Raw genomic sequence first — 26,028 nt, 5'->3', positions numbered from 1 at the left:
ATTTGAGTCACCCATGCCGTCTAAGAAAAGCTCCTTTGTCTAGGAAGAAGGGTGGCCATTTCCCTGTGGTTTTGGTTCCCACAGGGTTTGTGTAGAGCAGGAATTTTTCCTTGCATGCTCAGTAAACACTGCTAACATTTCTCAGGGCTGATTATTGGTAGTAGGTAGCGGGGGCTGTTAATACGTTTTCTGTTGCTTTCCTGAGTAGAGTATGTATGCTTACTGCTGTTTTATTTTTCAGGGTGTGAAGATTTTTGACATCATCTCAAAGCAAAGAATCACCAATGTACCCCGGGATGACATAAGTCTTCGCCCAGACATGTATCCCTGCAGCCTCTGCTGGAAGGACAATGTGACTCTGATTATTGGCTGGGGGACTTCTGTCAAGGTGGCTTTGCTTGTCTTTATAATAAGTCCGTGTTGTTACAGATCTAATGAGGCTGGTCCAGAGGACTGTGAGTCTTGAATGGCTTCTAGGACCCAAATCTTTTCACCTGGATATTATTGTGACGTGATAACCATTTATTGCTCAAATTATTTCCTGTGCATACGTTTTAAGATATATTTTTTCTTTTCCACAGCATGTAAAATAATTGTGAACTTTTTCATGCTCAGAATGGTGCTGTCTTTTTCAATCTTCTTTTAATTTCTCACATCCCAGCTGGCCTTAGCTATTTACAGAACATGGGGTTCGTTTTGTTGTTTAGTCAGGTTTTCTTCTCTTTATTATTTCCATTTTCCCTTAGCTTGACCCTTCACTTCTTCATTAGAGTTATTGATGGTGGAGAGAGAAGGTTAAAATTAAATCATCCTGCTGCTTGGTGATAATTTGATGGAGTGGAGTCCCAGACTTATCATCAATAATAAGATTTGGGAATATTTTCTGACATATAATTATCTGACCCTTATGTGCCTGGGTAAATGAAATTTAGCTGTTCTGCAAAAGGGGACCCAAAGCTCATTCACATTTATTTCATGCCTACTAGTGCTTCTGTTATATTTGATACTTGAGAGCCAAAAGTTGTTTCCCTTTTAAAAATATAGAGCTTAATTCACACAAAATAAACTAAAAATTAGCTGAGGTGTAAAAATGTCCTGAGAGAGTATCCCAGCAATAGCCTCATGAAGGAGCTCAGGCTTTGGAGTCAGACAGACCTGGAATCAAGTCCAGCTTCTCCATTTTCCTTTGTGCCCCTCTGTGAGCCTTACTGTCCTCGTCCACAAAATGGCAGTGCTAATTGTTCTCACATGACAAGCTTTGGGGAGAAAAAAGTGAGCTAATACATGTAAAGAGTTTCACATAGAACCTGATTTATTGTAATTGCTTAATGAATGTTAGCTTTCATTGTTATATCAAGTTCTAGAAATGACATGAAGGGGACATGGCTATTTAAAATTTACTCTTTGGAAAGGGAAAGCAGAAAAATTATTGATCAGTAATTGTTATTAGCAAAACATTGTTACACTTCAGGCCCTCCCAGCCCTACATTGTTATCATTCAGGTTCTCTTTTCTTCATGTCATAAATGAACACAACCTGATTTATTTTTAGGGTAACAGGAAGGAAACTGTGCCTAATAGTGTAGGATGGAAACAGTGATTCGCTGGGCTCCCTATTCCATGTGTGTGGTTACTCATCCAATAAACTTATATTCTTAGTACCTTAAAAATCCCTTAAATGGACTAGGTGGCTTGTTAGTTTTAAAGTTCTAATTTTCTTTTCTTATGGTGAAAGACAAGGAAAATTAGCCTATAGAGATATGTAACAAGTTTACTCATTACTACCAGAAATTCCTTCTCTGGTATGCTGAGTAATGGCCCTGAAGATAACAGGCCCTAATTCCTGGAACCTGTAAATGTTTCCCTTATATGACAAAAAAGTAAATACTACTTCATATAGCAAAAGATGTGGTTAAGTTAAGGATCTTGAGGTAGGGAATTATCCTACATTATCTGCGTGGGCCCTAAGTGCAATCACAGGTATCCTTATGAGAAGGAGGTAGAGGGAGATGCTACCACGGAAGAGAGGAGGAGAAGGCAGTACCACTGTGAGGGCAGAGATTGGAATGAGGTCGCCGGTGAGTGGTGGCGGCCACCAGAAAGCTGGAGGAGACAGCAAATGATGCCCCAGAGCCTCGAGAGGAAGTACAGCCCTGCCAGCACCTTGATTTTGGCCCAGCGAACCTGATTTCAGACTTCCAGCCTGCAGAGCTGTGAGAGACTACATCTCTACATCTCTGTTTTAAACCACCAAGTGTGGCAGCCTGCTATAGCAGCCATGGGAAACAGATCCCCTTTCTCTCTGCCCAAGTTAAGATCCAGCTTCTGTAATATGTTTATGTCAAAGATTCCATTTTATTGGAGATTCCATTTTTTCAAACACAGTTATAGATGTCGAGCACTTCCCAATGTAGACTCTTAGTGAGTTCCGTTGAAGGAAGAAGAGATAAGGACGTGGTCTTACTGGGAGAAGAACCCAGAAACAGTATAATAAAGTGTGCAGTTGGAGCTTACCATGTACTTCATTTGTCCAGCAAACATTTACTGGTTGCCTGCAGTGTGCCAGGCAGTGTTCCCGTGTCGCAGAACACAAGCAGACAAATGCGTGAGTTCCTTCCCTTGGGAAATTTATGTTCTAGTGGGGAAGGTGGAGCAAAGCAAGCAAGTATACCCTGCTGAAGGTGGCAAGTAAGCAGGGGAACATTTTAACAGGATAATAGGGAAAGGGATTGGGGTAGATACCATTTACTGTAGGATGGTCCAGAGATGGCCTATCCAGTAACTAATATGTCATTTGGTCAGAGATCTGGAGAGAAAAGTTGCACAGCTGTCTGGTGGGCTGGGGTAGGAGGTGTTAGCAGAAGGAGCAGCGGTGTAAAAATTCTTGAAGCAGATGTGTGATTGGTGTGCTTTTGAGGAACAGCAGGGAAGCTGTTTTTGTCTGAGTGAGTGGAGCAGGGGTGGAGGAGCAGATGATGTTGGAGCACAAGGGCCCTTGAGAAGTCTTTGGCTTTTAATTTGAAAGAGGTAAGAAGTTAGCACAAGGCTTTGAGCTGTTGTGGAGTCAGTTAAGTGATCTAACTTGTGTTTTGGAAGGATTCCTGGTTGCTGTGTAAGCTAAACAGCAAAGGGGCAGTCAAGAGGGGAGACCAATTAGGCTACTGCAGTCACCTCCATTAAAAAAAAAAAAAAGTTGTCTCTGGTCAGCGTAATGTAGTTGGTGAGAAATGACTGGATCCTAGATATATTTTGATGGTAGACTCTGCAGTATTTGTTGACAGTTGGATGTGGGGTGTAAGGTCACAGTCACCGAACATACTGGAAGACTATTGATAGAGCATGTTTAGAGTGAAAAAGGCAAGATTGGTTTGGGATGTGTCTGCTTGAGAGATGCCTGTTATCCACCCCTGTGGAGAAGTAGAGCAGACAATTGAGAGATGCCTGTTATCCACCCATGTGGAGAAGTAGAGCAGACAATTGGAGGAAGCAGATTCGTGTTCATGGCCAGAACCCACCTATCAGTGATAAAGGGCTCTTAGGATCATTGATCTGTGCTTATGCAGGACATGAGCTCAGGGTAGCGCTTACCTATTCACCCACTTTTACCTGCCACTTCTTACTTATGAGACAGGTGCTGGACTTAGAGCTCAGATCACAGAGCTGCGGAGTGCAGTAGAGCCATGCCCAGCTACCACTAGTGCAATATGTCCTTGTCCTCAAATTGTGGCATGGCCAGCGAGATACCAGTCAGGCCTTGGTGTGAATTCCATTCTGGCCAGGCAGTCTGGCATCACTCCCAGAGCTTCAGTGTCCTCTTCTCTAGATTAGACATAATAACATTGTCTTTCATAGATGTCTGAGTGCCAGAAGACTGTCAGCCCTCAAGTTCTGTCAGTGTCTCTCAAATCTCTGCACTTCATCTTCCTCTCAAGTCTTTTTGGTGCTGGTCTGTCCCCCCTTAAGCCTGTCCTAAATAGTACAGCTAGAACAATCTAAGTGCAAGTCAGATGAAGTCAGTCCCCTCCTTGCCCATAGGATGGCTGACCATAAACATGGCTTCCTCTCTGCTCCTCTCCAGCCTCAATTCTGTCCCCTTCTTCCCCCATGCCCTCCATTTCTGTCCGATTGAGCTTCCGGTTGAAGGCCCTATGCTGTCACATTGCCCCGTGCCCCTGTGCTGTGTCTCCTGCTTCAACTTACATGTCACTTCTTCCAGGAAGCCTTCCTGCCCTAGCAGTAGATGCCCCTGCTATGTACTTCCCTGTCACACTTAAGTAAATTGGCTTGTTTTAGTGCCTCCCCACTGCACCATAATCTTAAGAAAATAATGCTATCTGTTTCACAAAGCTCTTAGCTCAGGAGTGGTACCAGTAACTACCCAAAAAGCGTTCAGTAATATGGCCGTTACAAACGATTTGAAACGCTTTTACTCATGTACTTATATCAGCACATTTAAACAGTCGTCTATTTGGCGTTGTGGAATCTGCCATTAGATGATTTAGTACGTTCCCTAGCAAATGCGTAAAGAAGAGTGGATAAACTCAGAAGTCTGCCAGAGGAGAAGAAAACTGGAGACATGGGCAATTATATGGCAATGGTAAAAGCAATTAAGAAAGAAGACAGCTGGTCACTTCTAAGTGGAGGCTTCCACCTCTGTAGCCATGGGTTCAAGGCCTGCGTTAGGAAAAGGGAGCGCTCTGCCTTCACTGAGCTGCTGGGGTGTTGCTCAGCAGCAAGTCAGTACATTACATATATTAGAAAACAAAACCTTACCAAAGTGCACGTAGCCATCGAGAGCAGTTCTACTTCTAGGAATTGAGCATAAGGAAACAAAAGTCCTAAAGTTTTATATATAAGTATGTTGATTACACTATTGCTTACAATAGCCATAGAAACAAAAGACTAATGCCACAAAAGGGGGCTATTTAGTCTAGTCCATTCATGTAATAAAATGTAGTCATCCCTCAGTACCTGTGGGGGATGGGCTCCTCTGGTGCTCAAGGCCCTTATATAAAACGGTGTAGTATTTGCATTTAGCCTGTGCACATCCTCCTGTATACTTTAAATCTTCCGCAGATTACTTATAATACCTGGTACAATGCCTACACCTCACTTCATTTGCATGGACTTAATGAAATAGTTGGTGTGCAGCAAAAATCAAGTTTTGCTTTCTGGAATTTTTTGGAATTTATTTTTTTAATATTTCTGATCCTTGGTTGGTTAAATCCATGAATGTAGAATTTATGGATGCAGAACCCATGGATATGGAGGCTCCACTGTACTATAAAGACTTTACAGAATTATGTTGTGGAAGAACATTTAAATACTATATTGAATTATTTATATTAAATTGTCAGGTTAATAAGAGTAGCTTTCATAAAAAAAAAGATTAATAATGGTCTTCTCTTTGCACTGGAGCAATGACTAATGCTTGTTTTCCCCTTAGAGTTTTTCCGTATTTTAGAATTTTCCATGCCATAGTTATACTTAGTGGTAGCAGCTGTAAAAGAACAGCATGTGAAGAAAAAGGGGAAAAAACCTGATCACTGACAAAAGTTGTACTTGGGTCAGTACTCAACTTCGGGTTCAGTCTCACCAGGAAAGCTGAACTTACGTGAATAAGACTTTATTGAGGAATAATGTTAGAGAATATAATTAGTGATTGCTATATGTCGTTTACATTAATTTCTGTTATTTAAGTCATAGGGTAGATTGTACTCCATCTGCAGCGCTACATGGTTAATTTAACAAAGATGTCATATAATGGATAAAATGTTATGAAGAATTTTCCATTAGATGAATAAAAAATAACCTGCGAACTTATTTTCCAGATATGCTCAGTGAAGGAACGGCACGCCAGTGAAATGAGGGATTTACCAAGTCGATATGTTGAAATAGGTATGGCTCCAACACTTGCCTTCTGTGGATGTTTACTTCATTCAAAATTTTCATCTTCATTCATCTCACCCAGACTGCCATAGTCTTTTACCTGGACCCCTGCTGCAGCCTCCTAACTGGTTATCTTCTTCCGCTGTGAATGACTCTCATCTAGTCTCCCCACTGCTGTCAAAATAAAATACCGATCAGATCTTGTCATCATCCTTCAGTTCTTCCACATCGTCCTCAGGGTGCAGATGGGACTCTTCAGTGGACCGCAGGGATCTCTGTTGGCCCCTACCCGCCTCTCCAGCTGCAGCTCACACCAAGCTTCTCCTTGGTCTCTATGCTGCAGCCACACTGAACCTGTCCGTGTCTCTCCTTCCCCTTGTCTAGCACATTCTTCAGCTTGACTGTTGCTTTCCTGGGAAAGCCACTGACCTCCCTGACTGAGTCCAGTCTTCCCTTTTTAGGCTTACTGCAGGCTTCCCCTTTCTAGCACTTGTCACGAGTGCCAGTGATCCTGTGATCATTCAATGCATTTCTGTCTTTTCTACCTGACTGTCACCTTCTTGCAGGCACAGGCAGGGTCCATTTTTGCTCACTGTTTGTATCTTGAGGACGTGGCACAATACTTGCACATGGAAGGTGCTTAATAATATTGAGTTGAATGAATCAGTGACTCTGGGAAACAACTGTTCAGGAGAAGTATGCCCTAGATGATATACCATGACTTTTATATTTTAGCTTGAAAAAAATTATTCCGAGGAGAAAATTTGCCGTAATGTAAGTCAGCTGAAAAGTTCATTTGCCAATTTGGTTGGTGGATGGGTGTTATAAATTTAATGGGTTATTCTGCCAAGGTGAAGTTGAAATAAATCGTTTGCACATTACTGTATTTCTGTAAGCAGAAAGACATTCATTACTCATATGGCTAATGTTGTAACATTTAAATCTGGGCTACTTTGTACTTGAAGTCAGAAGTTGGTGGCAGAATTTTAATCTTTTTTTTTTTTTACAGTAGGAGGATAAATACTTAGTTCAGATTGCTCAGTGTACTGACAGAGTAGATATATGAAGAATGTAGTACTGCTGAGAAAAACTGAAGACCAAGATAAGAGAGAAAACTGATCGATTATGTAGATAATTGTTTCAGTGTCTTTTTCTTCTTTCCTTGCCTACCAGAAAATAAAAACAGAAACAAAAGCTTCTCAACATCTCAATGCAATGTCCTGAGAGATTAGTATTGGAATATTTTAAATTGCCAAGGAGGCATAAAAATGTAACAGTTGTCATCTTCTTTCCTTAGTTGGTATTTATTGATCATGTACTAAGTGTGGGGCATTGTGCTATGTACATAAACTGCAGTAGTTCACGTTACTCTCGCTGGAACTCTTGAAGTGCAGGTAGTGTGCTTCTTATTCTATAGATGAAGAAATTGAGGTTCAGGAGGTAAATGACCTGTCCAAGATCTTACTGCTATAGCGTTAAAATTGATAGAATCTAACTCTACAGAACAACCAGAAAGCTTCCAGGGAGGCAAAGAAGTTTGCTGAAGTGTGTGATCTTGATGAGGTTACTTAACCTTCTTGACCATCCTTTTATCACTTGTTAAATGGAGATGATAATATCTACCTTTCAGGATGGTTGTGGGAATTAGACATGGCATAAGAAATGGGCCTAACGTGGTACTTGGCACGAAGTAGATGCTCACTAAACTATTATCATTGTTATCGTGCAGACTTCCATCCCAACTCTGTGACTGCTGTTAGCTGGCTCAGTGGTGGCCCTATTAGCCTAGAACCCTGGGATCGCATTATTACAGTGTAGTTCATCTGTACTGTAATTTCCGTGAAATAGACCATGTGTGGGTACTAACGGTATCACATTACTGACATTTTACTACTATGGTTAATAGTTAAGTACCATTTTTTCCCCTCTTAAGAGTAAACCTTTAAGAATATAAGCCATTTCCACAACAGGAGGCAAAGTGGTTTGGAGTAGGATAACAGAAAGGGAAATATTAGGAGGTCTGGATTACAATTTCCTTTAGCCCTGAATGGTGTGAGCCGCTGTTCTTCGGTAAATGAGGCGAAAATGGCATTAAGATTAAAGAAATCTGTGTAGCTGTACATTTCTTAGAAGCCAAATGTTTCATAACTCTTTCTTACAACTCAGGACTCTCAAAAATAACACAAAAGTTGTTCCTGTGACAAAGGATATTGATTTATTCTGTTAAATGAAAATAATGATATAATGAAGATTAAGCTTTCTGGCCAATCCCCAACACATGAAGAGATTCTCTATATGTAGGGCTTTAGGGACGTCATTTTTTTCTTTCAGACTGCATTGTTAAAAATAGGTTGTGGGTTGTGCCTGGCATCCATGTTTTACCTTCACTTACATCTCTGGTATCCTCACAGGACCCCCTCTGGTCCTTTTCACCAAAGTCTTCCGTGATCTCTGTGCTGTGGTACTTGGAGAGCTGCTACCATGAGGTTGGGAAGTGAAGCCAATGTTTGTGTGTCATTTTCTGGGAGTTTCCTGCCAGGGGCAGTTGACTTACATGCCAGGAATTAATGATTCACTTCTTGGTCTTAATTTCCTATGGAATTTTGTTTAAAAAATAATAATTGAGATAAACAACTATACGAGAATCTATATAGAATGACAAGCCAGGAAGAAGGAGAGGAAAAAGAAGGGAATTCTTTTTTATTTTCAGTGTTGTCTGTATCTTCAATTGATCATACACTGTGGACTTCGTATTTAGCACGTCGTTCTTTTTTCCGTCTCCTAATTGATTGGAAAAACAGTTACCTGAAAACTGAAGATCTGTTTTCGTAGTGGAGGTCAGTTGTGAGATAATCGTTTCCTAGATCTAAGTATCTCTCTTTGTCTACCTGATATCATTTTGATTCGGCCGTATGGGTTAGAGTAGTGGGATGTTTGTGTGTGTGGTTTCATCTCTTAGCCTGAGTCTTGATAGAGCTGATGACACCTGATACTCTTCAGTGTGTTTTTACTTAAGGGTCTAGGTCTGTATGGTTTTCTGTTCTGCTATAGATAGTTCAGTTTAAATCTCTGTAATATATTTATTCTTCTGTTATACACTGAAAATTTGCCTTAACATTTTATTATGAAATTTTCTTTAAACAAAGAAAAGAACTTTGTAGTGAATAGAACCTCCAAGATTCTGCAGTTAGGATTTTACTGTATTTGCTTTAGTATATACCTATTCAGCTATTCAGTCCTCCTGTTGGGTGGGATATAACAACTCTTTCCCGCTCAGTACTGTAGACTCATGTTTTTGTTGTTAGGAGTGGAATTAATGAAGTTTCTCCATAATAAGTAATGTTAAGAAATCTGAAGCACCTGAAGTAACAAATATATCTTGTTCCTTATATAACCACCACCACCACACACAGTGCTGAATACACTGCAAACAGAATGGCATCTCATCTTCACAGTATGCAAGTGGGCGGTGGCTGCTGTCCCCCTATTGTAGGTGAAGCTGATGTGCAGAAGGGTGAGGTAACCTGCTCAAGATTATTCATAAACAAAAAAGGCAGTTTTTGCACTTAGATGTGCCTGGCTGTAAAGCTGTTGCTCATTATCATGGTGCCACACAGTGCTTCCCTTGTTTCCTCTACCCAGCCCCTGGCCTTTATTTACAGAGACTGGTTCCAGGCATTCAGATACAAACCACTGCAGAAATGCTCTAGAATCTGAAGACCCTTTTTCTGTAGCAGCGATGATGGCTGCTCACCTGTTCTAGATGAAATGGAAATGCAGTAGGTTTGTTTTTTTATTTTGGTTCAGAGAAATACATCATTTGGAGAAGTAGAAATTGTATTTTCACTTGCTTTATCCTGAGATTGAGAGCTTTTCTTCATGGCTTCTCCTCCACATCTTCAGAGAACTTAGAGAATGTGGTTGCCTTGGGTGACCTTCAGAATTGTTTTTAAGGAAAGGGAACCAAACCTAGGTTATGCTTCTTACAGCCCTTTTAAAAACAAGGAAAGCCCTTCTTTGCTATATTTTAGTGTTTGACTTAAGTTTAGTTGATGCAACAAGGTCGTTTTATATTTATAACTTAAAGTGTAACATTTGCTTGGAACCTTGTGATTAGCAGGTCCTTGACCATTTCCTTTTCTTTTATGTAACCAGTATGCCTTAATCTGCTCACTAAATATTCCTCATCAGTGCTGTTTCAGGAGTGCTAACATTTCGTAGATGAGATAATCATATCAGCTTAGTGTTGTCATTTGGCAATAGTTTGCTGAATCTTGATTGTAAAAGATGGAATTAAATTGCAAACTAATGTAAGTGGTTTCTGACCTGTGTGTACTGTTGGGCTCCTGTCTGATTTGAATGCTTTTGTTATTTCGTCCATTAGCCATTCTTTTCAATTTCACTTCATGTATCGGATCTTCTCCATAATGTGCTGATGTAAAGCATTGTGAAGTCAGTTTTGCTTTAATATGGCTGCTTCGTAGCACAGCCCTGAAGCGGTTGAAGTGCTGTGATTTCCAAACGTATTTTCAGTGAAAAGTGGTCGTGCTGACAAAATGTCCAAACTTACTGAGAAGTCTGTGGGCATTATATCCAGTTGATCATGAAATACTAATGTCTGGTGACCAAGGGGCCAGAATGTCTTGGGGACAAGACACTATCTGTCATAAAGGGCCCTCAATGCTTTTTCATAAATGAATATAAGACAATGAAATGTAACTGTTCTTATTTATAAGTTGCTTGACAAACTTTTTTGTTGCTTTTTAATTGTTTTTTATAAAAAATGAAGTCATCTACCTCTACTTGTAACCAGCTTGTTTCATAACATGTTATTTTCCTGTATCATTAAATAATTACCTCAAAAAAAAAAAGACAATAAAATACCTGGGAATACAACTAACAAAGATGGTAAAGGATCTCTTCACTGTCAGACATGGTTCCCATTAGCCACTGTAGCTGTTAAGCCTTTGTGTGTGGCTAGTGTGGCTTGGTACGTGCTACATACAGAGTTCCAAAGACAGTCTAGAAATAAGAGGTAAAATATCCCATTCATAGTTTTTTTGTATTCTTACATGTTGAAATAATATTTTAGGTATGTTATGTATTATTAAAATGTCACCTCTTTTTTGAACTCTTTATCATGGTGTATTAGTCCATTTTTGCATTGCTGTAAAGAAATACCTGAGACTGGGTAATTTATAAAGAAAAGAGGTTTAATTTTCATGGTCCTTCGGGCTGTACAGGAAGCACGGTGCTGGCATCTCCTTGGCTTCTGGGAAGGCCTCAGGAAATTTACCATGATGGTGGAAGGCGAAGTGGGAGAAGGCGCCTCACGTGGGCAGAGCAGGAGCAAGAGTCAGGGGTAGATGCTATACACTTTTAAACCACCGGATCTTGCGAGAACTCACTATTCGTGAGGACAATTCCAAGAGGATGGTGCTAAAACATTCATGAGAAATGACCATTCACAAGGAAGCCCTTCCCATGATCTAGTCACCTCCCACCAGGCCCCACCTCCAACACTGGGGATTATAGTTCAACATGAGATTTGGGCAGGAACACACATCCAAGCTATATCACTCGGCTACTGGGAAATTTTAAATTACATATGTCATTTTGTTTTGGCCTGTGTTATATTTCCACAGTGCAGCTGATCAAGAACTCTAGCCTCCCTTTTGGATGAGGACTGTGTACAAAATCGTGTTCATCTCATCCTCATTCTGGATCTAGAAGACCTTGCTAAATAGAATTTTCCTGTGAATATAGTCCTTTTGAAACTCCCTCTTGCTCTCTTACTCTACTAAAATCTTTTTTCTTGAGTTATTTCTAGCATGTCTAGGAATGCTTTATCCTCCTGAATAAAGCTGAATGCAGAAGTCCTTCCACCTCCATAAGGAGGAGAAAGGCTGTGCCTCAGCTATAATGCCCACCATAGTGTAAGGCCATCATCTAGGTGAACATAGCACATTCCTTGCAGGGCCCTTGAGCCTCAGCTGACTTTCTAGATGACCTTGATCTGAAGTAAAGCCATTGTCTTTTGTGACTACCTTTAGGAACTCTGCCTGCATTTTTCACTCCAAAAAGAAAAAGAAAAAAAAATCTTTCCAGCTCTTACTTCCTGTTTTAGTATATTTCCTCCTTAGCAGAATTTGTGTTTCTTTTCTTTGTGATTCATCTTTTCCAGATAATCAGGTTAAAAATGAGCTTCTGTGGTATTAGACCTGACAGTCACCTGTATTCAAACTGAGCCTCCTTTAGGAAGACAAAATACTGTTATTTAAATTAATAGAGTCATTTTTATGTAGAATAGAATAAAATTTTAGTGAAAGTAAGTAAACTGAAACTTCCATTGGTTCACTGAAATTTTGAAATATAAAGTCTGTAATTTAATGAAGTCAGTCCATAGCTTTTATATATTTTATGTGTATTTTTTATAAGAATACATCTTGTCATCAACTTTTTTTCCCCTAAATCTGTATGAAGAATATTCCTTATACCTTCATGTTCATTTTGACACCACTGTCTGCAGCCAGCCCTTCTGGGACTCAGCATTAATATAAAAAATAAACTAAATCTTGTTAAATCTAAAACCAATCATATTTTGTTACATTAGTAAAGACTAATGGAAAAACAAGATACCACCATTTATTCTAAAATGTCTTACTTTGTGGCGGAATAGCTGCAGACATTCTCCTAAATCAGCAACTCACATTAGGACTGAGTCCTTTTTTATACAAGATCATTACTAGTGGGTATTAATGGAGATGAATTGCTGAGTGGGAGTGTATTCAGAACCAGATAAATGGCCATTATTTTGGAACTCTTAATTTGAGAATCATGCTGAGTATTACTATAATTACAATTTTGTTTTCCATAAGAGATTTTTGTTGATATTAGGGAATTGCTCTTTTTTTTTTAATATTAGGAGATTACTTTAACAAAAAGATAAATTTAGTTTCAGTCTTATCTAGATGTTGAATACTTGCTTACCTGTGCTTCTGGGAGTCTTGACAGTATTATTTTCGTGTACCATATCTTTATAAATAATGTTTTTGTCAGTTTGTACTTTAGCCACTGCATATAGTCTCTGTCCAAATTATTATTCCCAATTAGTAAAATTTGTCAAGGTTTAATACTTAACAAATAAGTATTTACTACAACATCTGGAATTGAGAAGTGAAATGGGTATGTGCAGCTGCAGTTTTTCTTTGTTTTCTTTTAGAACACATTAGAGTTTCTATCATGCTCTTAATTAGAGAACAGGAAATTTTCTGTCTTATTAATGCAAGCTATTGTGGACTGGGGAGTTCGGATGTAGAGGAGGAAAGATTTAGGTAGGATTATTTTGTAGCTTCTCTGTTCTGTATCTTATAGCTCATTCTCAAAAACCTAGGCCTTTGATGTATATTTGGTTACCTTTAGGAAAAACACTGGCAGTGCCTGTCTTTGAGACTAGGCAGCCTCTTTGGCATTCCAAATGGGGAGAATACCTCCTTCTCCCACCACTTCTTTTGTGATTAGATGTTTTCCCTTGGGTGCCTGTGACAGACAAGCACTGCAAAGCCTTGTGGTTCCTATGAGAATCTGTGATTCTCTGCTCTTCACCCCAGTTGCTGGTAAGGGAACTCTGTGTTCTCTTACCAAAAATGGAATGTGATTTAGTGAAACAGAATGGAAGTCCACTTCTGCCAATCAGAGATTCGTAACCTCAGGAGTGATGATAACCAAAACCTCTTGTTGATATGTCATATGTCTTATAGAATGTGAAACTGCCAGCTCTTTCATCACCGAGTCCTGTGTGGCCCCGTACTGTTTAATATCATCTGTACATTCTAGCTCTCCCCCACCCCCTGCTTCACTGCCCACATGCATACAGCACTGTGAGCTTCTCTAGAACCTTCTCCAGCTTAGTGACGTGAGAAACACCGTCTCTGCACATGTGGTGAAGATTGAGGTGGTTCTCCAAATAAGCTCTTTTGTGAACATTTTCACATCACCACTTTGCCAAAACTATTCTTAAGTACCTGGATAACCACATTTGGTTCAAGCCCACAGAAGTTAAGGAAAAATGTGTTTGCGGCGGAACTGGGACCCGAGCACTTGCCCTTGAACTTCCATTGTGTGGTTCTTTAATTGAGGACAAAGCAGATGAAATATTACCTTTTATAAGTTTGTGTTGCTAACTATTATATTTTTAAATTGTGATAACAGTTGTGTAGGGAGGATCATTAAGGGTCAGCAAAGACTTGGAACACTACGTGATCTGCAAGGGAGAAGAGGAGGATAGAGAATTCGGTAGCCCTCGTTTCATCTGCTTTAAGGATTTTTATTTCTGCTGTCATTCCTTTCTCTCATAGATAGGAAGAGTTAAAATGACTTGTCCAAGTTCAATTTGGTGGAAGTTATAACCCAAAATTTCTTACTCAGCATTCATACTAGTTCCAGTATGATACATTGAGGTCCCCTAATTGGGAAAAGAGTGTGGAAATTAGCTAAATCTGCAGAACTGTGGAGAAGATCCGAATGAAGAAACTCTTAGAAAATGCAGTGGGTCAGAATGGAGTTTACTCCCTAATGGATCTGTTAAGTTTAGAGTATGATTTCCGGAAGGATCTCTGCAGCATCACCATGCTATCAGAATGGAGTTTACTCCCTAATGGATCTGTTAAGTTTAGAGTATGATTTCCGGAAGGATCTCTGCAGCACCACCATGCTATCAGAATGGGAGTTTACTCCCTAATGGATCTGTTAAGTTTAGAGTATGATTTCTGGAAGGATCTCTGCAGCACCACCATGCTATCAGAATGGGAGTTTACTCCCTAATGGATCTGTTAAGTTTAGAGTATGATTTCCGGAAGGATCTCTGCAGCACCACCATGCTATCAGAATGGGAGTTTACTCCCTAATGAATCTGTTAAGTTTAGAGTATGATTTCCGGAAGGATCTCTGCAGCACCACCATGCTATCAGAATGGGAGTTTACTCCCTAATGGATCTGTTAAGTATAGAGTATGATTTCCGGAAGGATCTCTGCAGCACCACCATGCTATCAGAATGGGAGTTTACTCCCTAATGGATCTGTTAAGTATAGAGTATGATTTCCGGAAGGATCTCTGCAGCACCACCTTGCTATCAGAATGGGAGTTTACTCCCTAATGGATCTGTTAAGTTTAGAGTATGATTTCCGGAAGGATCTCTGCAGCACCACCATGCTATCAGAATGGGAGTTTACTCCCTAACGGATCTGTTAAGTTTAGAGTATGATTTCTGGAAGGATCTCTGCAGCACCACCATGCTATCAGTTAGCTTCTGCTCTGAAACAAGCCGCTCCCAAACTCAGCCTTTTAAAATAAGCATTATATGTTTTATAGCAGTCAACCATTAGAATCATATAATAATAATAATATATGTCCTTCTGCTGAGCCTTCTGTCAGATCTTTGGGGTCCAGTGCAGTGAAAGTCACATTCTTCTTAAATGATGCAATGTCTTCTAGATTTTAAATGGACTATTTTTTAAAAGGAAAGAGAAATGTATAATTTTTCTTTAACCTTTATTTCAGCTAAGAAATAGTGATGTTTCATCAGCATCTGCATTTATACATTTTTTTAACTTTAATTTCTTTAAATAATAACCGCCCCCCTCGTGGTGTTTCACAATTACAGATAACGTTCTTTGTGACCTTTGTTCCACTGTAATGCTGCCATTGAGAAAAACAAACTCAGGAATTAAAAAAAAAAATTATTATTGTTACTAATCGTAGTTTACATTCCTTTTATGGGTTTCAAACTGTCTCCATGTAGTGTGCGTCATTTTAAACTACCTGAGCACAGTGTCACCCTTGGCCATTCATGCTGCTATTATTGTTGGATTCATCTTTGTTTGTCATGGGAATTTGCAAGTCTCCTTTCCCACATACTCTTTTCCAGGATTGATTATTGTGAAGCACTTGCAGTGCTGAGTCATGACAGTGTGTTCAACGGTGTCCCCTTTATGTTAGCTTTGAAAAAGAGTTCCACTGGCACTCACGGTCAGTGTGTTCTTCCCGATGTGTGCTGCTCTTTGCTCCCGTTAACGATGACTCCTGTATCCCTTTTGTTTGCAGTGTCTCAGTTTGAAACTGAATTCTACATCAGTGGACTTGCACCGCTCTGTGATCAGCTTGTTGTACTTTCCTACGTAAAGGAGATTTCAGAAAAAACGGTAATTATTTTCTCCCCAAATACAAAGGCATGTGGAGGTTATCTTTTAGCATGACACCCAGATCAGGTTGTCCATCAGTGGCATATGCTATAATCTGAGCAGAACTTTCTGACCTATAAAATAAGGTTGGCAGAGATTACCCTTTAGACCCGACATATTTACTTTCTAGAAATTCTACTCATTGCCTGCCTTTGTTCCTATTGCTGAGCAAAAAAGGGCTCATATTTTTTCTTTTAATTTTTTATCTCTATTGGTATATTAGTCAAAAGGAATGAGGGATTCCTCTTGCCGAAAGGGGAAGAAACTAAGCTGACACTGTGCATCAGCAGAAGTGACAGCAGTGAGGTTGATCGGCAGCCTCAGCGGGCGTCCCTGTGGTCAGCGGGAATTACAGAAAGGGCATTTCATTGTTTTCTTTGGTCCAGACAAATTTCTTTACTTCCCAGTGGCCTAGTAATTCTAAGTAGCTTGATTATGGCATGGAAATGGAATCATCAGTACAAATAATGGTCCATCAAAACGTGTAGCTACTAAAAAGCAGCAGATGATCTAAAGGTTTTGCTGCGCATGTCTTTGGAAGAAGCTTATGTGTTGCCCAGTGGAGGGGCACACACACCCAATCTCCTTTTGAAGCTGAGGTCAGTCCCATTTCCAGCTTGTCTTTATTGTGAGAGTCCAGGGGTCCTGCCAGCACAAGCATAGGGGTGGCTTCAAGGCACAAACAAGGAGAGCTTACTGTAAAGGATTTTCTTTTGGATGTTGTATATAAAAGAAGTGTAATTGATTCTCTAGTCCTTTACAGTAAGTAGGCAAGTGGGCTATCCTTGTTTGTATCCTTTTTGTTTTTTCTTTTTAAATGGCAAGAAATAAAATGGGGGAGAAAATCCCTGGGAGCCCTGGTTTTGAAGTGGTAGCTGCTCTTGAGCGTTTCTCTGAGCGAGCACTTGCATCAGGAAGCCATCACTATAGTAACCTGAAGCTCTGGGCGCCCATGTTGCTAGGCAATCAGATGCTGTAGACTTAAGTGAACACTCAGACCCACTGAAATCAATAGGGTTGGCTTCTAGCCCTATTGCAGGACATCAGTTTACTATTGTTTTATTTATTTTTTTGAAAATAAAGCAAAGCAGTGGGTCCTGGGGAAGTAAATACAATGCTTTTTGAGGAGGAATGCGGGAATGATGGAGAATGTGATTGGAAGAACTAAGGGAAGAAGCAGTAAAATGAAAAAGGAGAAGCTTAATAAACAACTGAGCAAAGAAAGCAAGGAAACCTTTGTTAATAAAAGAGTATTTGAAGGGAGTAAATGCCAAAGACAGGCCAACCTCATAGAGCACATAGAAAATGGACTTTTCTGGAAGAAGAAGTGAGGGTTTTGGAGACGACTGGAAAATATGTGTGTCAGTTTATATGCATAGTCATTTTATAGAACGCTGAAGTACACCTTAAATCCTTAAACACAGAATAAACCCATAAAATTAAGGCAAAAGGAACCAAGAGGTAAGCTTTGAGCCATCCCCTTCCCCTTTTATTTTTTCATACTGAAAAGTTGGTTTAGCGACATTGAATAAAATTTGTTTTATATCATTCAGCAGTATCCCCCAAATGTTACCCACCAAATATCCACGTGATACCTTTCACATACATGCATGATTTCACGTAGTTGCAGGGATAGTCACGTGCTACTCTGCATTCCCGTTTCCACGACCATTATTGCCTTCTCCCTGCATATGTGTGTGTACTCACCATCATCATCGTGTTTAGTGGTTGTGTACTATTCCATCTGCTTGGTGCACTTTATTAAGATATTTCCCTAGTATTTTACTTTTCTTTTATTCATTGAGAAAGCACATGTGTGTTAGGAATTGTGTTGGGCACTGGTGATCAAAGATGAACAAAACCAGATTTCTGCTCTCGGGGAGTTCACAGGTAAGGGCTGTTTGGCCAGGGAACAGAAGTATGAAATGAGATGTCACATTGCTGATGCTTTTCTTACACATATAAGAGCCTTTTCCGTGGTCTGGTGAAGCAGTTTTCTTTTTATTTTGTTCAAAGTATTTTTTTATTTTGCTATTCTGATTTTGATATTTTTTGTTATTGTTGCAGAGGTCAATTTTTAAATATATTTCAGTTTTCTCCATTTTTTCCAGTTTCAAAATTTAGAAATTTTTTATTTTTCCACAGATCTGATAGAGTTTTCTTCACTAGTTCATCTCTTATAGTTGCTATTTTGTTTTCCGAATGTTTTCAGTGAAGGAGATACAAAAGCCAGTGTAATTGCTACTTAGTTCATCAAATAAAGTTGGTTGAAGACAACTAGGCTTACATTCTTATTTAGGAAACATGAATAACTGGATACAGTTCTGGATTTTTTTCTTTCTGTTCCTGTCCTCTATGTCTTTCCTGTACCAGTGTCATACTGCTGTAGCTACTGTTGCTTTGGAAAATGTCTCAAGTGTGTGTTTTATGCCTGTATGCTGAATACTCAGAAAGCATGAACTTTAAAATAGACTTGATTTCAGTTCCAAAGTTTGCCATGCCCTGTTTGTTTGTTTTTTTAATAAGTTCCAGCTTTACCATCTCTGTCACTTTAGTTGACTTTTGATCCTCAGTTCCTTGGGATCAAAAAGTTATTTGAGATTAACTAGGAGCAGTAGTGCTTAACTTTGCAGGGTTAATTTCAGAACGTAATGAGTGTATAAATCATCTACTAGGTTGGTTGAACTGTCACAGTCCCCAAGTAAATGTCAGCTCATTTTTCCCGTCCGTCTTGATCTAGAGCTGTGCAGTTCAAAACTATAGTCACTAGCTGTTTGTGGCTATTTAAATTTAAACTAGAAAAATTTAATAAAATTAAAAATTTAGTTTCTCAGGCAAACTAATCACATTTCATGTGTTCAGTAGCCACCTGTGTCTAGTGTCTACCCTATTGGGCAGTGCAGATATAAAACATTTTTTTTTTTTTGAGATGGAGTTTCGCTCTTGTTACCCAGGCTGGAGTGCAATGGCGCCATCTCGGCTCACCGCAACCTCCGCCTCCTGGGTTCAGGCAATTCTCCTGCCTCAGCCTCCTGAGTAGCCGGGATTACAGGCACGCGCCACCATGCCCAGCTAATTTTTTGTCTTTTTAGTAGAGACGGGGTTTCACCATGTTGACCAGGATGGTGTCGATCTCTTGACCTCGTGATCCACCCGCCTCGGCCTCCCAAAGTGCTGGGATTACGTGAGCCACCGCGCCCAGCCCAATATAAAACATTTTTATCATCTCAGTAAGTTTGGATTTGGAAATAACTCTTAATCTTTGGCTTTTCCATATTGCCAATAAATTTACTTACAGTAGCAATGATTGGGATAATGGAACAGTTTGATATTGTCTTTGCCATTCCCTACATTTGTTTGGAAGAGATGTAATAAATTTGTCTAAGTACAAGGTCACTTTCTTGGGCCGCCACTCCCCTAAGAGTTAAATGGGCTGCAGTGGCAGGCCTGCTGAAATCACACAGTAGTACCTGTCTTTTTTATGCCATGCAGAATGTCAGAAAACAAAACAGTGTTAAAAGGCTGTTTGCAGCCAGCTGTTAGAAAGGCTTGCGTGTGCTGAAAGGATAAAGCCAAGTCAAGTATGGCGATATCGTTTGGCTGTGTCTGCAGTCAAATCTCAGCGTGAACTGTAGTTCCGATAGTCCCCCAGTGTCGTGGGAGGGACCTGGTGGGAGATAATTGAGTCATAGGGCCGTTACCCGCTGTTGTTCTCATAGTAGTGAGTGAGCATGAGTGAGTGGTTTTCTGAGGGCTTTTCCTCCTTGCCTTGGCACTTCTCTTTTCTGCCACCTTGTGGAGAAGGACACGTTTGCTTCCGCTTCCACCATGATTGTAAGTTTCCTGAGGCCTCCCCTGCCACGCGGAACCGTGAGTCAGTTAATCCTCTTTCCTTTATAAGTTTCCCAGTGGTGGACATTTGTTGATAGCAGTGTGAGAAGAAACTAATACATATGGCTGACTAGAATTAATTTGTATAAAATGGAAATATAATTAGAATCAGTGTTTCTCTCATCTTCCCTTCTCCTCAGGAAAGAGAATACTGTGCCAGGCCTAGACTGGACATCATCCAGCCACTTTCTGAGACTTGTGAAGAGATCTCTTCTGATGCTTTGACAGTCAGAGGCTTTCAGGAGAATGAATGTAGAGATTATCATTTGGGTAAGAGATATCAAAGGTCTGGCTAATGTGATTTTTTAATGTTTTTTTTCCCCCTTCCTACTTGTACTAAATGGAATTTAAATTAAGGTGCTGAAAGAATCTTAAGAGAGTGCTGGGTAAACCTCGTATGTTGAAAACAAGGACATTTGGACCCAGAGATGTTGCAGAACTTGCATAAGCTCCTATAGCAAAAGGGAAGGCTAGAGTTCAGACCAGAACCAAGGGGAGGATTGGGGTCCTTGTTTTTCATTCTTGTATTTTTCTATTATCCTATTAAATGTGACATAATTTAACGTCAATCTGCATGGCCCCGTGGTTGTCATATCATTCCCATTTTATGTGTCAGGAAGGTTTGCTCTGGGATGGCAGAGAAGTTGTCTTTCTTAACTGAATGCTCAGAGCCTGAAAGACTTCTGGCACATTCTAGGTGTTCGGTGAATATTTGTTGCGTAGACAGAGGAATACACTTAAATCACTGTGCAGAAATAAAGGGAGAACCATGAATATGTAGTCATACCGGAAACATCTGTGTTTGGCTGTTACCATATCCTTGTAAAATATATTGATGAAAATAGAATGGTTAAGCTTTATAGGAATGCTGTACTGCTTTAAAAACTAACATTTTTTGAGAATATTTTTAGTTCTCATTGTGGCCAAAGGAAGAAATATTCTATATGTGTTTGAACTTTCTTATATGAAACCCTTAATCCATTGAAAAATTTAAGAGTATATTCTAGACTTGGCAAAAAGCAACTGTGATTCACAACTGAAAGTATCCAATCCAGGTATTTGGCTCAGAGCAAACTCTGCTGCACACTTAGAAACCCTTCAGAACAGGTTTTATAATTGAATTCTGCAGGAAACCCTCAGATTGGCATTGTGCACAACATGCTGAAATGATAGATTATGTCCCTAGGGCTTGGGCGTCTGTCATTTATGCCTTAGGTGGCCTTGACCTTGATGAGGAGGAAACATTTATCGCCGACTGTGGGGTATAATTGTTCTGTAAAAATAGAACAGTGCTATAAATGGCCATAAATAAAATTTATATACAGTAGATGAATTCTAATATGCAGTAGACATGGAGAATTTTCACCACTATTTTCAGCTGAAGTCAGAGTGTTAATGCATTAAACATAGAATATTAAACTCACCTTATTTTTTTCAAGTTTTAATTATATCCTTATTTCCTCCCCTCCTGCCCCTCCCTTTCCCTCCCTTGCTTTTTTATTTTCAAGTATCTTTACACTTAAATATTTTTAAAAGCACTGAAATACATTCTGGCATTCTTTACTCTGGTCTCCAACACTTACTTTACAGCAGAGCCAACCACACAGCAAAAATAGACACATTTTCTGTTCCTTCTTGGGGTTGGGTAACCTAACCAGGTCTTCTGAAGCTATTGCCAAGTTTTCTGCTGTTGATTTACCAAGTTGTTCCCCTCTTTTCTCACCTATAGAATACTCTGAAGGGGAGTCACTTTTTTACATCGTGAGCCCGAGAGATGTTGTAGTAGCCAAGGAACGAGACCAAGATGATCACATTGACTGGCTCCTTGAAAAGAAGAAATACGAAGTAGCCTTGATTTTATTTCTTTGAAAGTATTGACTCATCTCCTGCATAGAGAAGATAAAGTATATTTGTAATAAATCTTTTATGTAGTCAAATTACAGTATCCCAAGCCAAAAATATGGAGGAAGTTAGTAACTGTCCAGTACCCCCTTCAGAAATTAGGGAACCAAAAGATTGCAACAGATTGACTGGCTTTATTGTTAAGTCGGGGAGGAGTTGGGGTGGAGGGAGCAGGGTGTTAGATCTAGACTGTTGGAAGTTTTATTTTTTAATTTTCTTCAAGGAAATTAAAATAGAGCTAGTATTTCAGAGGTGTCTGTTTGGATTTAACAGAATCATTGATTTTATGTTTATCACATTGGTACTCACTTAGGATGGATGGTTTGAACTATCAGTTTGGATAGAATGATGTTGTCCACTTCACTGAGTTTTGGCTTAGATTAATTTGAATAGATAATGCCCAATATCACGTTTTTAAAAAAAGAAATTAATAGCTACAAAGTTATTGTGTTGGTTTCATTAGGGAAGTTCTGTAGATGGGCTTGTATACTAATTAACTAAAAACAGCATCAACAGTAACTAGTCTGTGTATTTGTTGCACCAAGTTAGTAACCATCTGGAAGGATTTGAAAAAAATTTTTTTCATCGATTAACTATTTAAAGTCCAGGTATTGATGTCTAGTTCATAACCCAGTTATTACTATGTTACTTTAAATCCACTAATTTCTCAAAGAAATAATTTTATGTTTTAAACATTTAAACATATGCATATAGTTCACTTTTTTATTGAAACATAAGGGAAAATGCTCCTTAATCAATATGTGTCATAAAGATTTAGAAGACAGCTGCCTTTTTTGTATGGAGAGTAGGAGACTTTGTAGTATTTTGATTTGTGTCTAAAATGTGATTCCAGTGTCCTAATGAGCAAATGAATTCAAATGGAAGTGGGAGAAGTCTTCATTTTGGTTGACTGCCTTTGAGTTTGAATTCTGTGAGGTTCATTCAACCATAGCATTAACAATTCCAGTGCTTCAAGCAAAAGCCATGGGAAAATGTCGCTTTATTCATGTTATAGTTATGAGTGCAGAACGCTGCAACCTCATAACTATAGTGTTTATAACCTCAGTATCTTTCTCTCCCACCCTCTCCTATTTTCCCTCCCTCCTTTCCTGCCTGTTTTTATTTTTTTTAATCATTTTTATGTTTGGAATATAGGAAGCATTGATGGCAGCTGAAATTAGCCAAAAAAACATTAAAAGACATAAGATTCTGGTAAGTGCAGTTTGTTACTTGAAATATAACTTTATCTTTCAATAAGTTATAATGAGACTGAAAGTAATTTGAAAAGACCAGGCTTTTCCTATCTTTTGAGAATTTATTTTAAACTAATTTCCTAACCTGTGAGGTCAAAATATTTTATTTTATTGAATCAGTTTCTGCTTGTGAACAAGAGACTTGAACACCTGCTAGGAGGTAGTTTTAGGTAATTTGGAAACTGTATTTGTGAAAAACACTTTAAATACAGAGCTTTCTAGTTATGCTCCTGGAAGTTTCTTTAAATCATAGGTAAAAATCACATTATCACAAAATTTATCAAAAGAGAGGTTTCATAACACTACATTGCTTTGGTGTTTCCATAATAACAGACTCAATTGATGTTGTTGTGGAAACTAATCTAGAACATCAGATACATTTTTATTACATTTTGGAGTCAGGAAAAATAGAGTGACTGAAAGCCCCTTTCTTTGCCAACTGTGACAGCGAATGTGCAGGAGAGCAGAGGGGAAATCATATTCTTCACATGTGAAGGGTCCTTGGAGACCATCTAGCCTAGTTCCCTTATTTACAGGTGAAAACTGGTAGCTTAGTCTTTTATGACTATTTGGATTTCAGCACAAAATCTTTCTACCTCCATTTTCTCTACCGTAAAGACCTCTGTAAAACTCCACATGAAAGCCTGAATTCCCCAAGAGTACAGAAGCAAAATACTTTAGGAATAACAGGAGAAGAGAAAACCAGAGCATCCTTTTTTTTTAAAATCCAGCCAAAATCGTAGAGAATAAGCAAGGATTCTTTAGAAATGGAAGAGAATGCCTTCCGGCCCTTCGAGTAGTTAACATACGTGAAGATGGAGAGATGTGAAACAGCTTGGCTTGCTTTGCAATGTGGGGCAGTTGAGGGGTTTACTACACAGGTAGCCAAGGCCGGATCCTGAAGTGCCATTCGTAATTAAGAGCTTGGTTCTGTCTTGGAACGTCAGATGTACCTTTGAGAAAGAGTCTCTGATGGAGATGGGGCCTATGGAGGGCCCCTGAGATGGAGATCAATCAGGAGGCTTCCTAAGCTGGGTGGAAAGTGATGAAACTCGCACAGAATCAGTAGGATTGGAGATGTGAAGGTAGATGGAAGATACAGGAAACTTGAATCGTTGGGATATGGTGACTGACTTTGTGTGGGTGAGAGAATAAGAGTGAAAAATCTAGGCTGACTCCCAGGCTTTGGGCTTGGGCCTCTGGATTGGTGCTGCCGTTCACTGATTGTTAGAGATACCCCGTGGAAGGAGAAGCAGGATTGGGAGAAATGATGACTCCTGTTTTAAACACATTAGTTTTAGGCATCTATGGAACATCATAGTGGAGCCCGGGAAGGAGATTTTGACTCGGATATAGATTTGGAAGAATTACCAGCAAACAGGTTTTACACAAATTTGAATCAGCCCATACAGGGCAAGTGTCATGAACAGAGGACCATGAATGGAACCATCAGGAACACTGTCATTCAAGGGGTGATGCATACATGGTAGATTTGGAACAGCCAGAGCAAGGTCATTTCATGGGAGCTGAGAGACAAGAGAATTCCAGAGTAAAGAAAGTTCAAGGCTTATGTCATGGAGGTAAGGAGGTCAGAAGGGTAAGACAAGGCCAGCTGGTGAGTTGTACACTGAATGTGATAATATGAAAGTAGTGAATTTTCAGTATATGTATTATTTATTCTCAACATGTTACAGGGAGTGAAAAGTATAGGGTTTTGATTATAGACCATGAGGTTAACTGTGAAGGGAAAGAGAGTGAAGGCTGTAGCTGGGGACTGTGGCTTCCCAGGATGATGGTAATTTTTGGGTATTTTGTGTAAGAGAGATACTTAAACATGCTTTGCTGAGAAAAAGGTAAAATAGAGTTGACATAAAGGGTTGATGTAAAAGGAAAAGGAAGAGGAAGAGTGCAGGCGAAGTTCCCCCGTGGAGAAGCATGGACATGAGGAGAAAGGTTGGAAGGATTGACTCTGAAAAGGAGACATTCTCTTCTCTGAACCTTGACGGAAAGATCCTGTATGTTGTTCTGTTGACAGGAAATAAGGAAGTTAGATATTCTTCCTTCACTTGTGTTCCTGTAGACTTAAAATATGATTTCTCACGTAGTTATTAATGTAAAAATTTAATAAACTAAAATGATGGATATTTTCCTTCACTCTTGAAATAGGCATGTCCTATACATTAATTATGCATAGACTTTTTTTTTCTCTTAGCGTGATATAATTTCATACCAGACATGCCAAGAAGAAATGTGGTCCTGCCATTTTTTGCCATGCAAGAAGGTGTTTCTCGTGCACTTTTTATACATAAAGTAGAAATTAAAATCCAACTTTTGTTATATATATTGAGCTTAAGCCTCTGGTGAAAACGCCTTTAGGCGCAAATAATATATGAGAAGATGAGTCATGGGGAGATCAGGCAAGAGCTGTCCTCCCATGCCTCTGGTGATGTTGGCTACCCGAAATCCTTTCAGAACTGAGGCCGAATAAGTGAATAAGCATCAATACTCCGAAGCCGGTCACTTCCCTGCATTCAGCCCAGTTTCTTCTGTAAGCTGATGGGTTTGAATCACAGGTTTTTCTGAGCTCAGTTTTACTTTAATATCAACTTCAGTATTTCCTGTTTCCCTTTAGTGTGATAGTCTTTGTTTCATTTTCTTATAACGTCTCTTTAGACTTGGGATGGAAGAAGCGGGTAGCTTGCTTTCTGCAGATGAAGGCACAGGAAACAGAACTTTATACCCATTGACAGTGTAGAATTGTTGGGCGTGATTCTAATATCGAAGACTTCCTTTATAAAAAAATCTCTTAAAGGGGGCAGATTAGAAACCTTTAAAATACTAACATTATTTACTTT

General features: G+C 39.4%; 1 protein-coding gene across 2 annotated transcripts in view; it reads left to right on the top strand.

Moving 5' to 3' along the window:
- Positions 1–26,028, top strand: part of VPS41 (VPS41 subunit of HOPS complex) — a 170,898-nt gene that overhangs the window by 105,211 nt on the left and 39,659 nt on the right. For both annotated transcript variants that reach the window (XM_054237008.2, XM_035253207.3), the window contains 6 exons: positions 242–388; positions 5,831–5,897; positions 15,991–16,088; positions 20,159–20,288; positions 21,748–21,863; positions 23,076–23,132. In XM_054237008.2, the coding sequence (XP_054092983.1) occupies positions 242–388; positions 5,831–5,897; positions 15,991–16,088; positions 20,159–20,288; positions 21,748–21,863; positions 23,076–23,132 (615 nt within the window). The remainder of the gene's footprint in view (positions 1–241; positions 389–5,830; positions 5,898–15,990; positions 16,089–20,158; positions 20,289–21,747; positions 21,864–23,075; positions 23,133–26,028) is intronic.

This window comes from Callithrix jacchus, chromosome 11 (assembly GCF_049354715.1).
Source record: "Callithrix jacchus isolate 240 chromosome 11, calJac240_pri, whole genome shotgun sequence".
Taxonomy (NCBI): domain Eukaryota; kingdom Metazoa; phylum Chordata; class Mammalia; order Primates; family Cebidae; genus Callithrix; species Callithrix jacchus.
The sequence above is the reverse complement of the archived record's forward strand: the minus strand, read 5'-3'. Positions and strand labels throughout refer to the sequence as shown.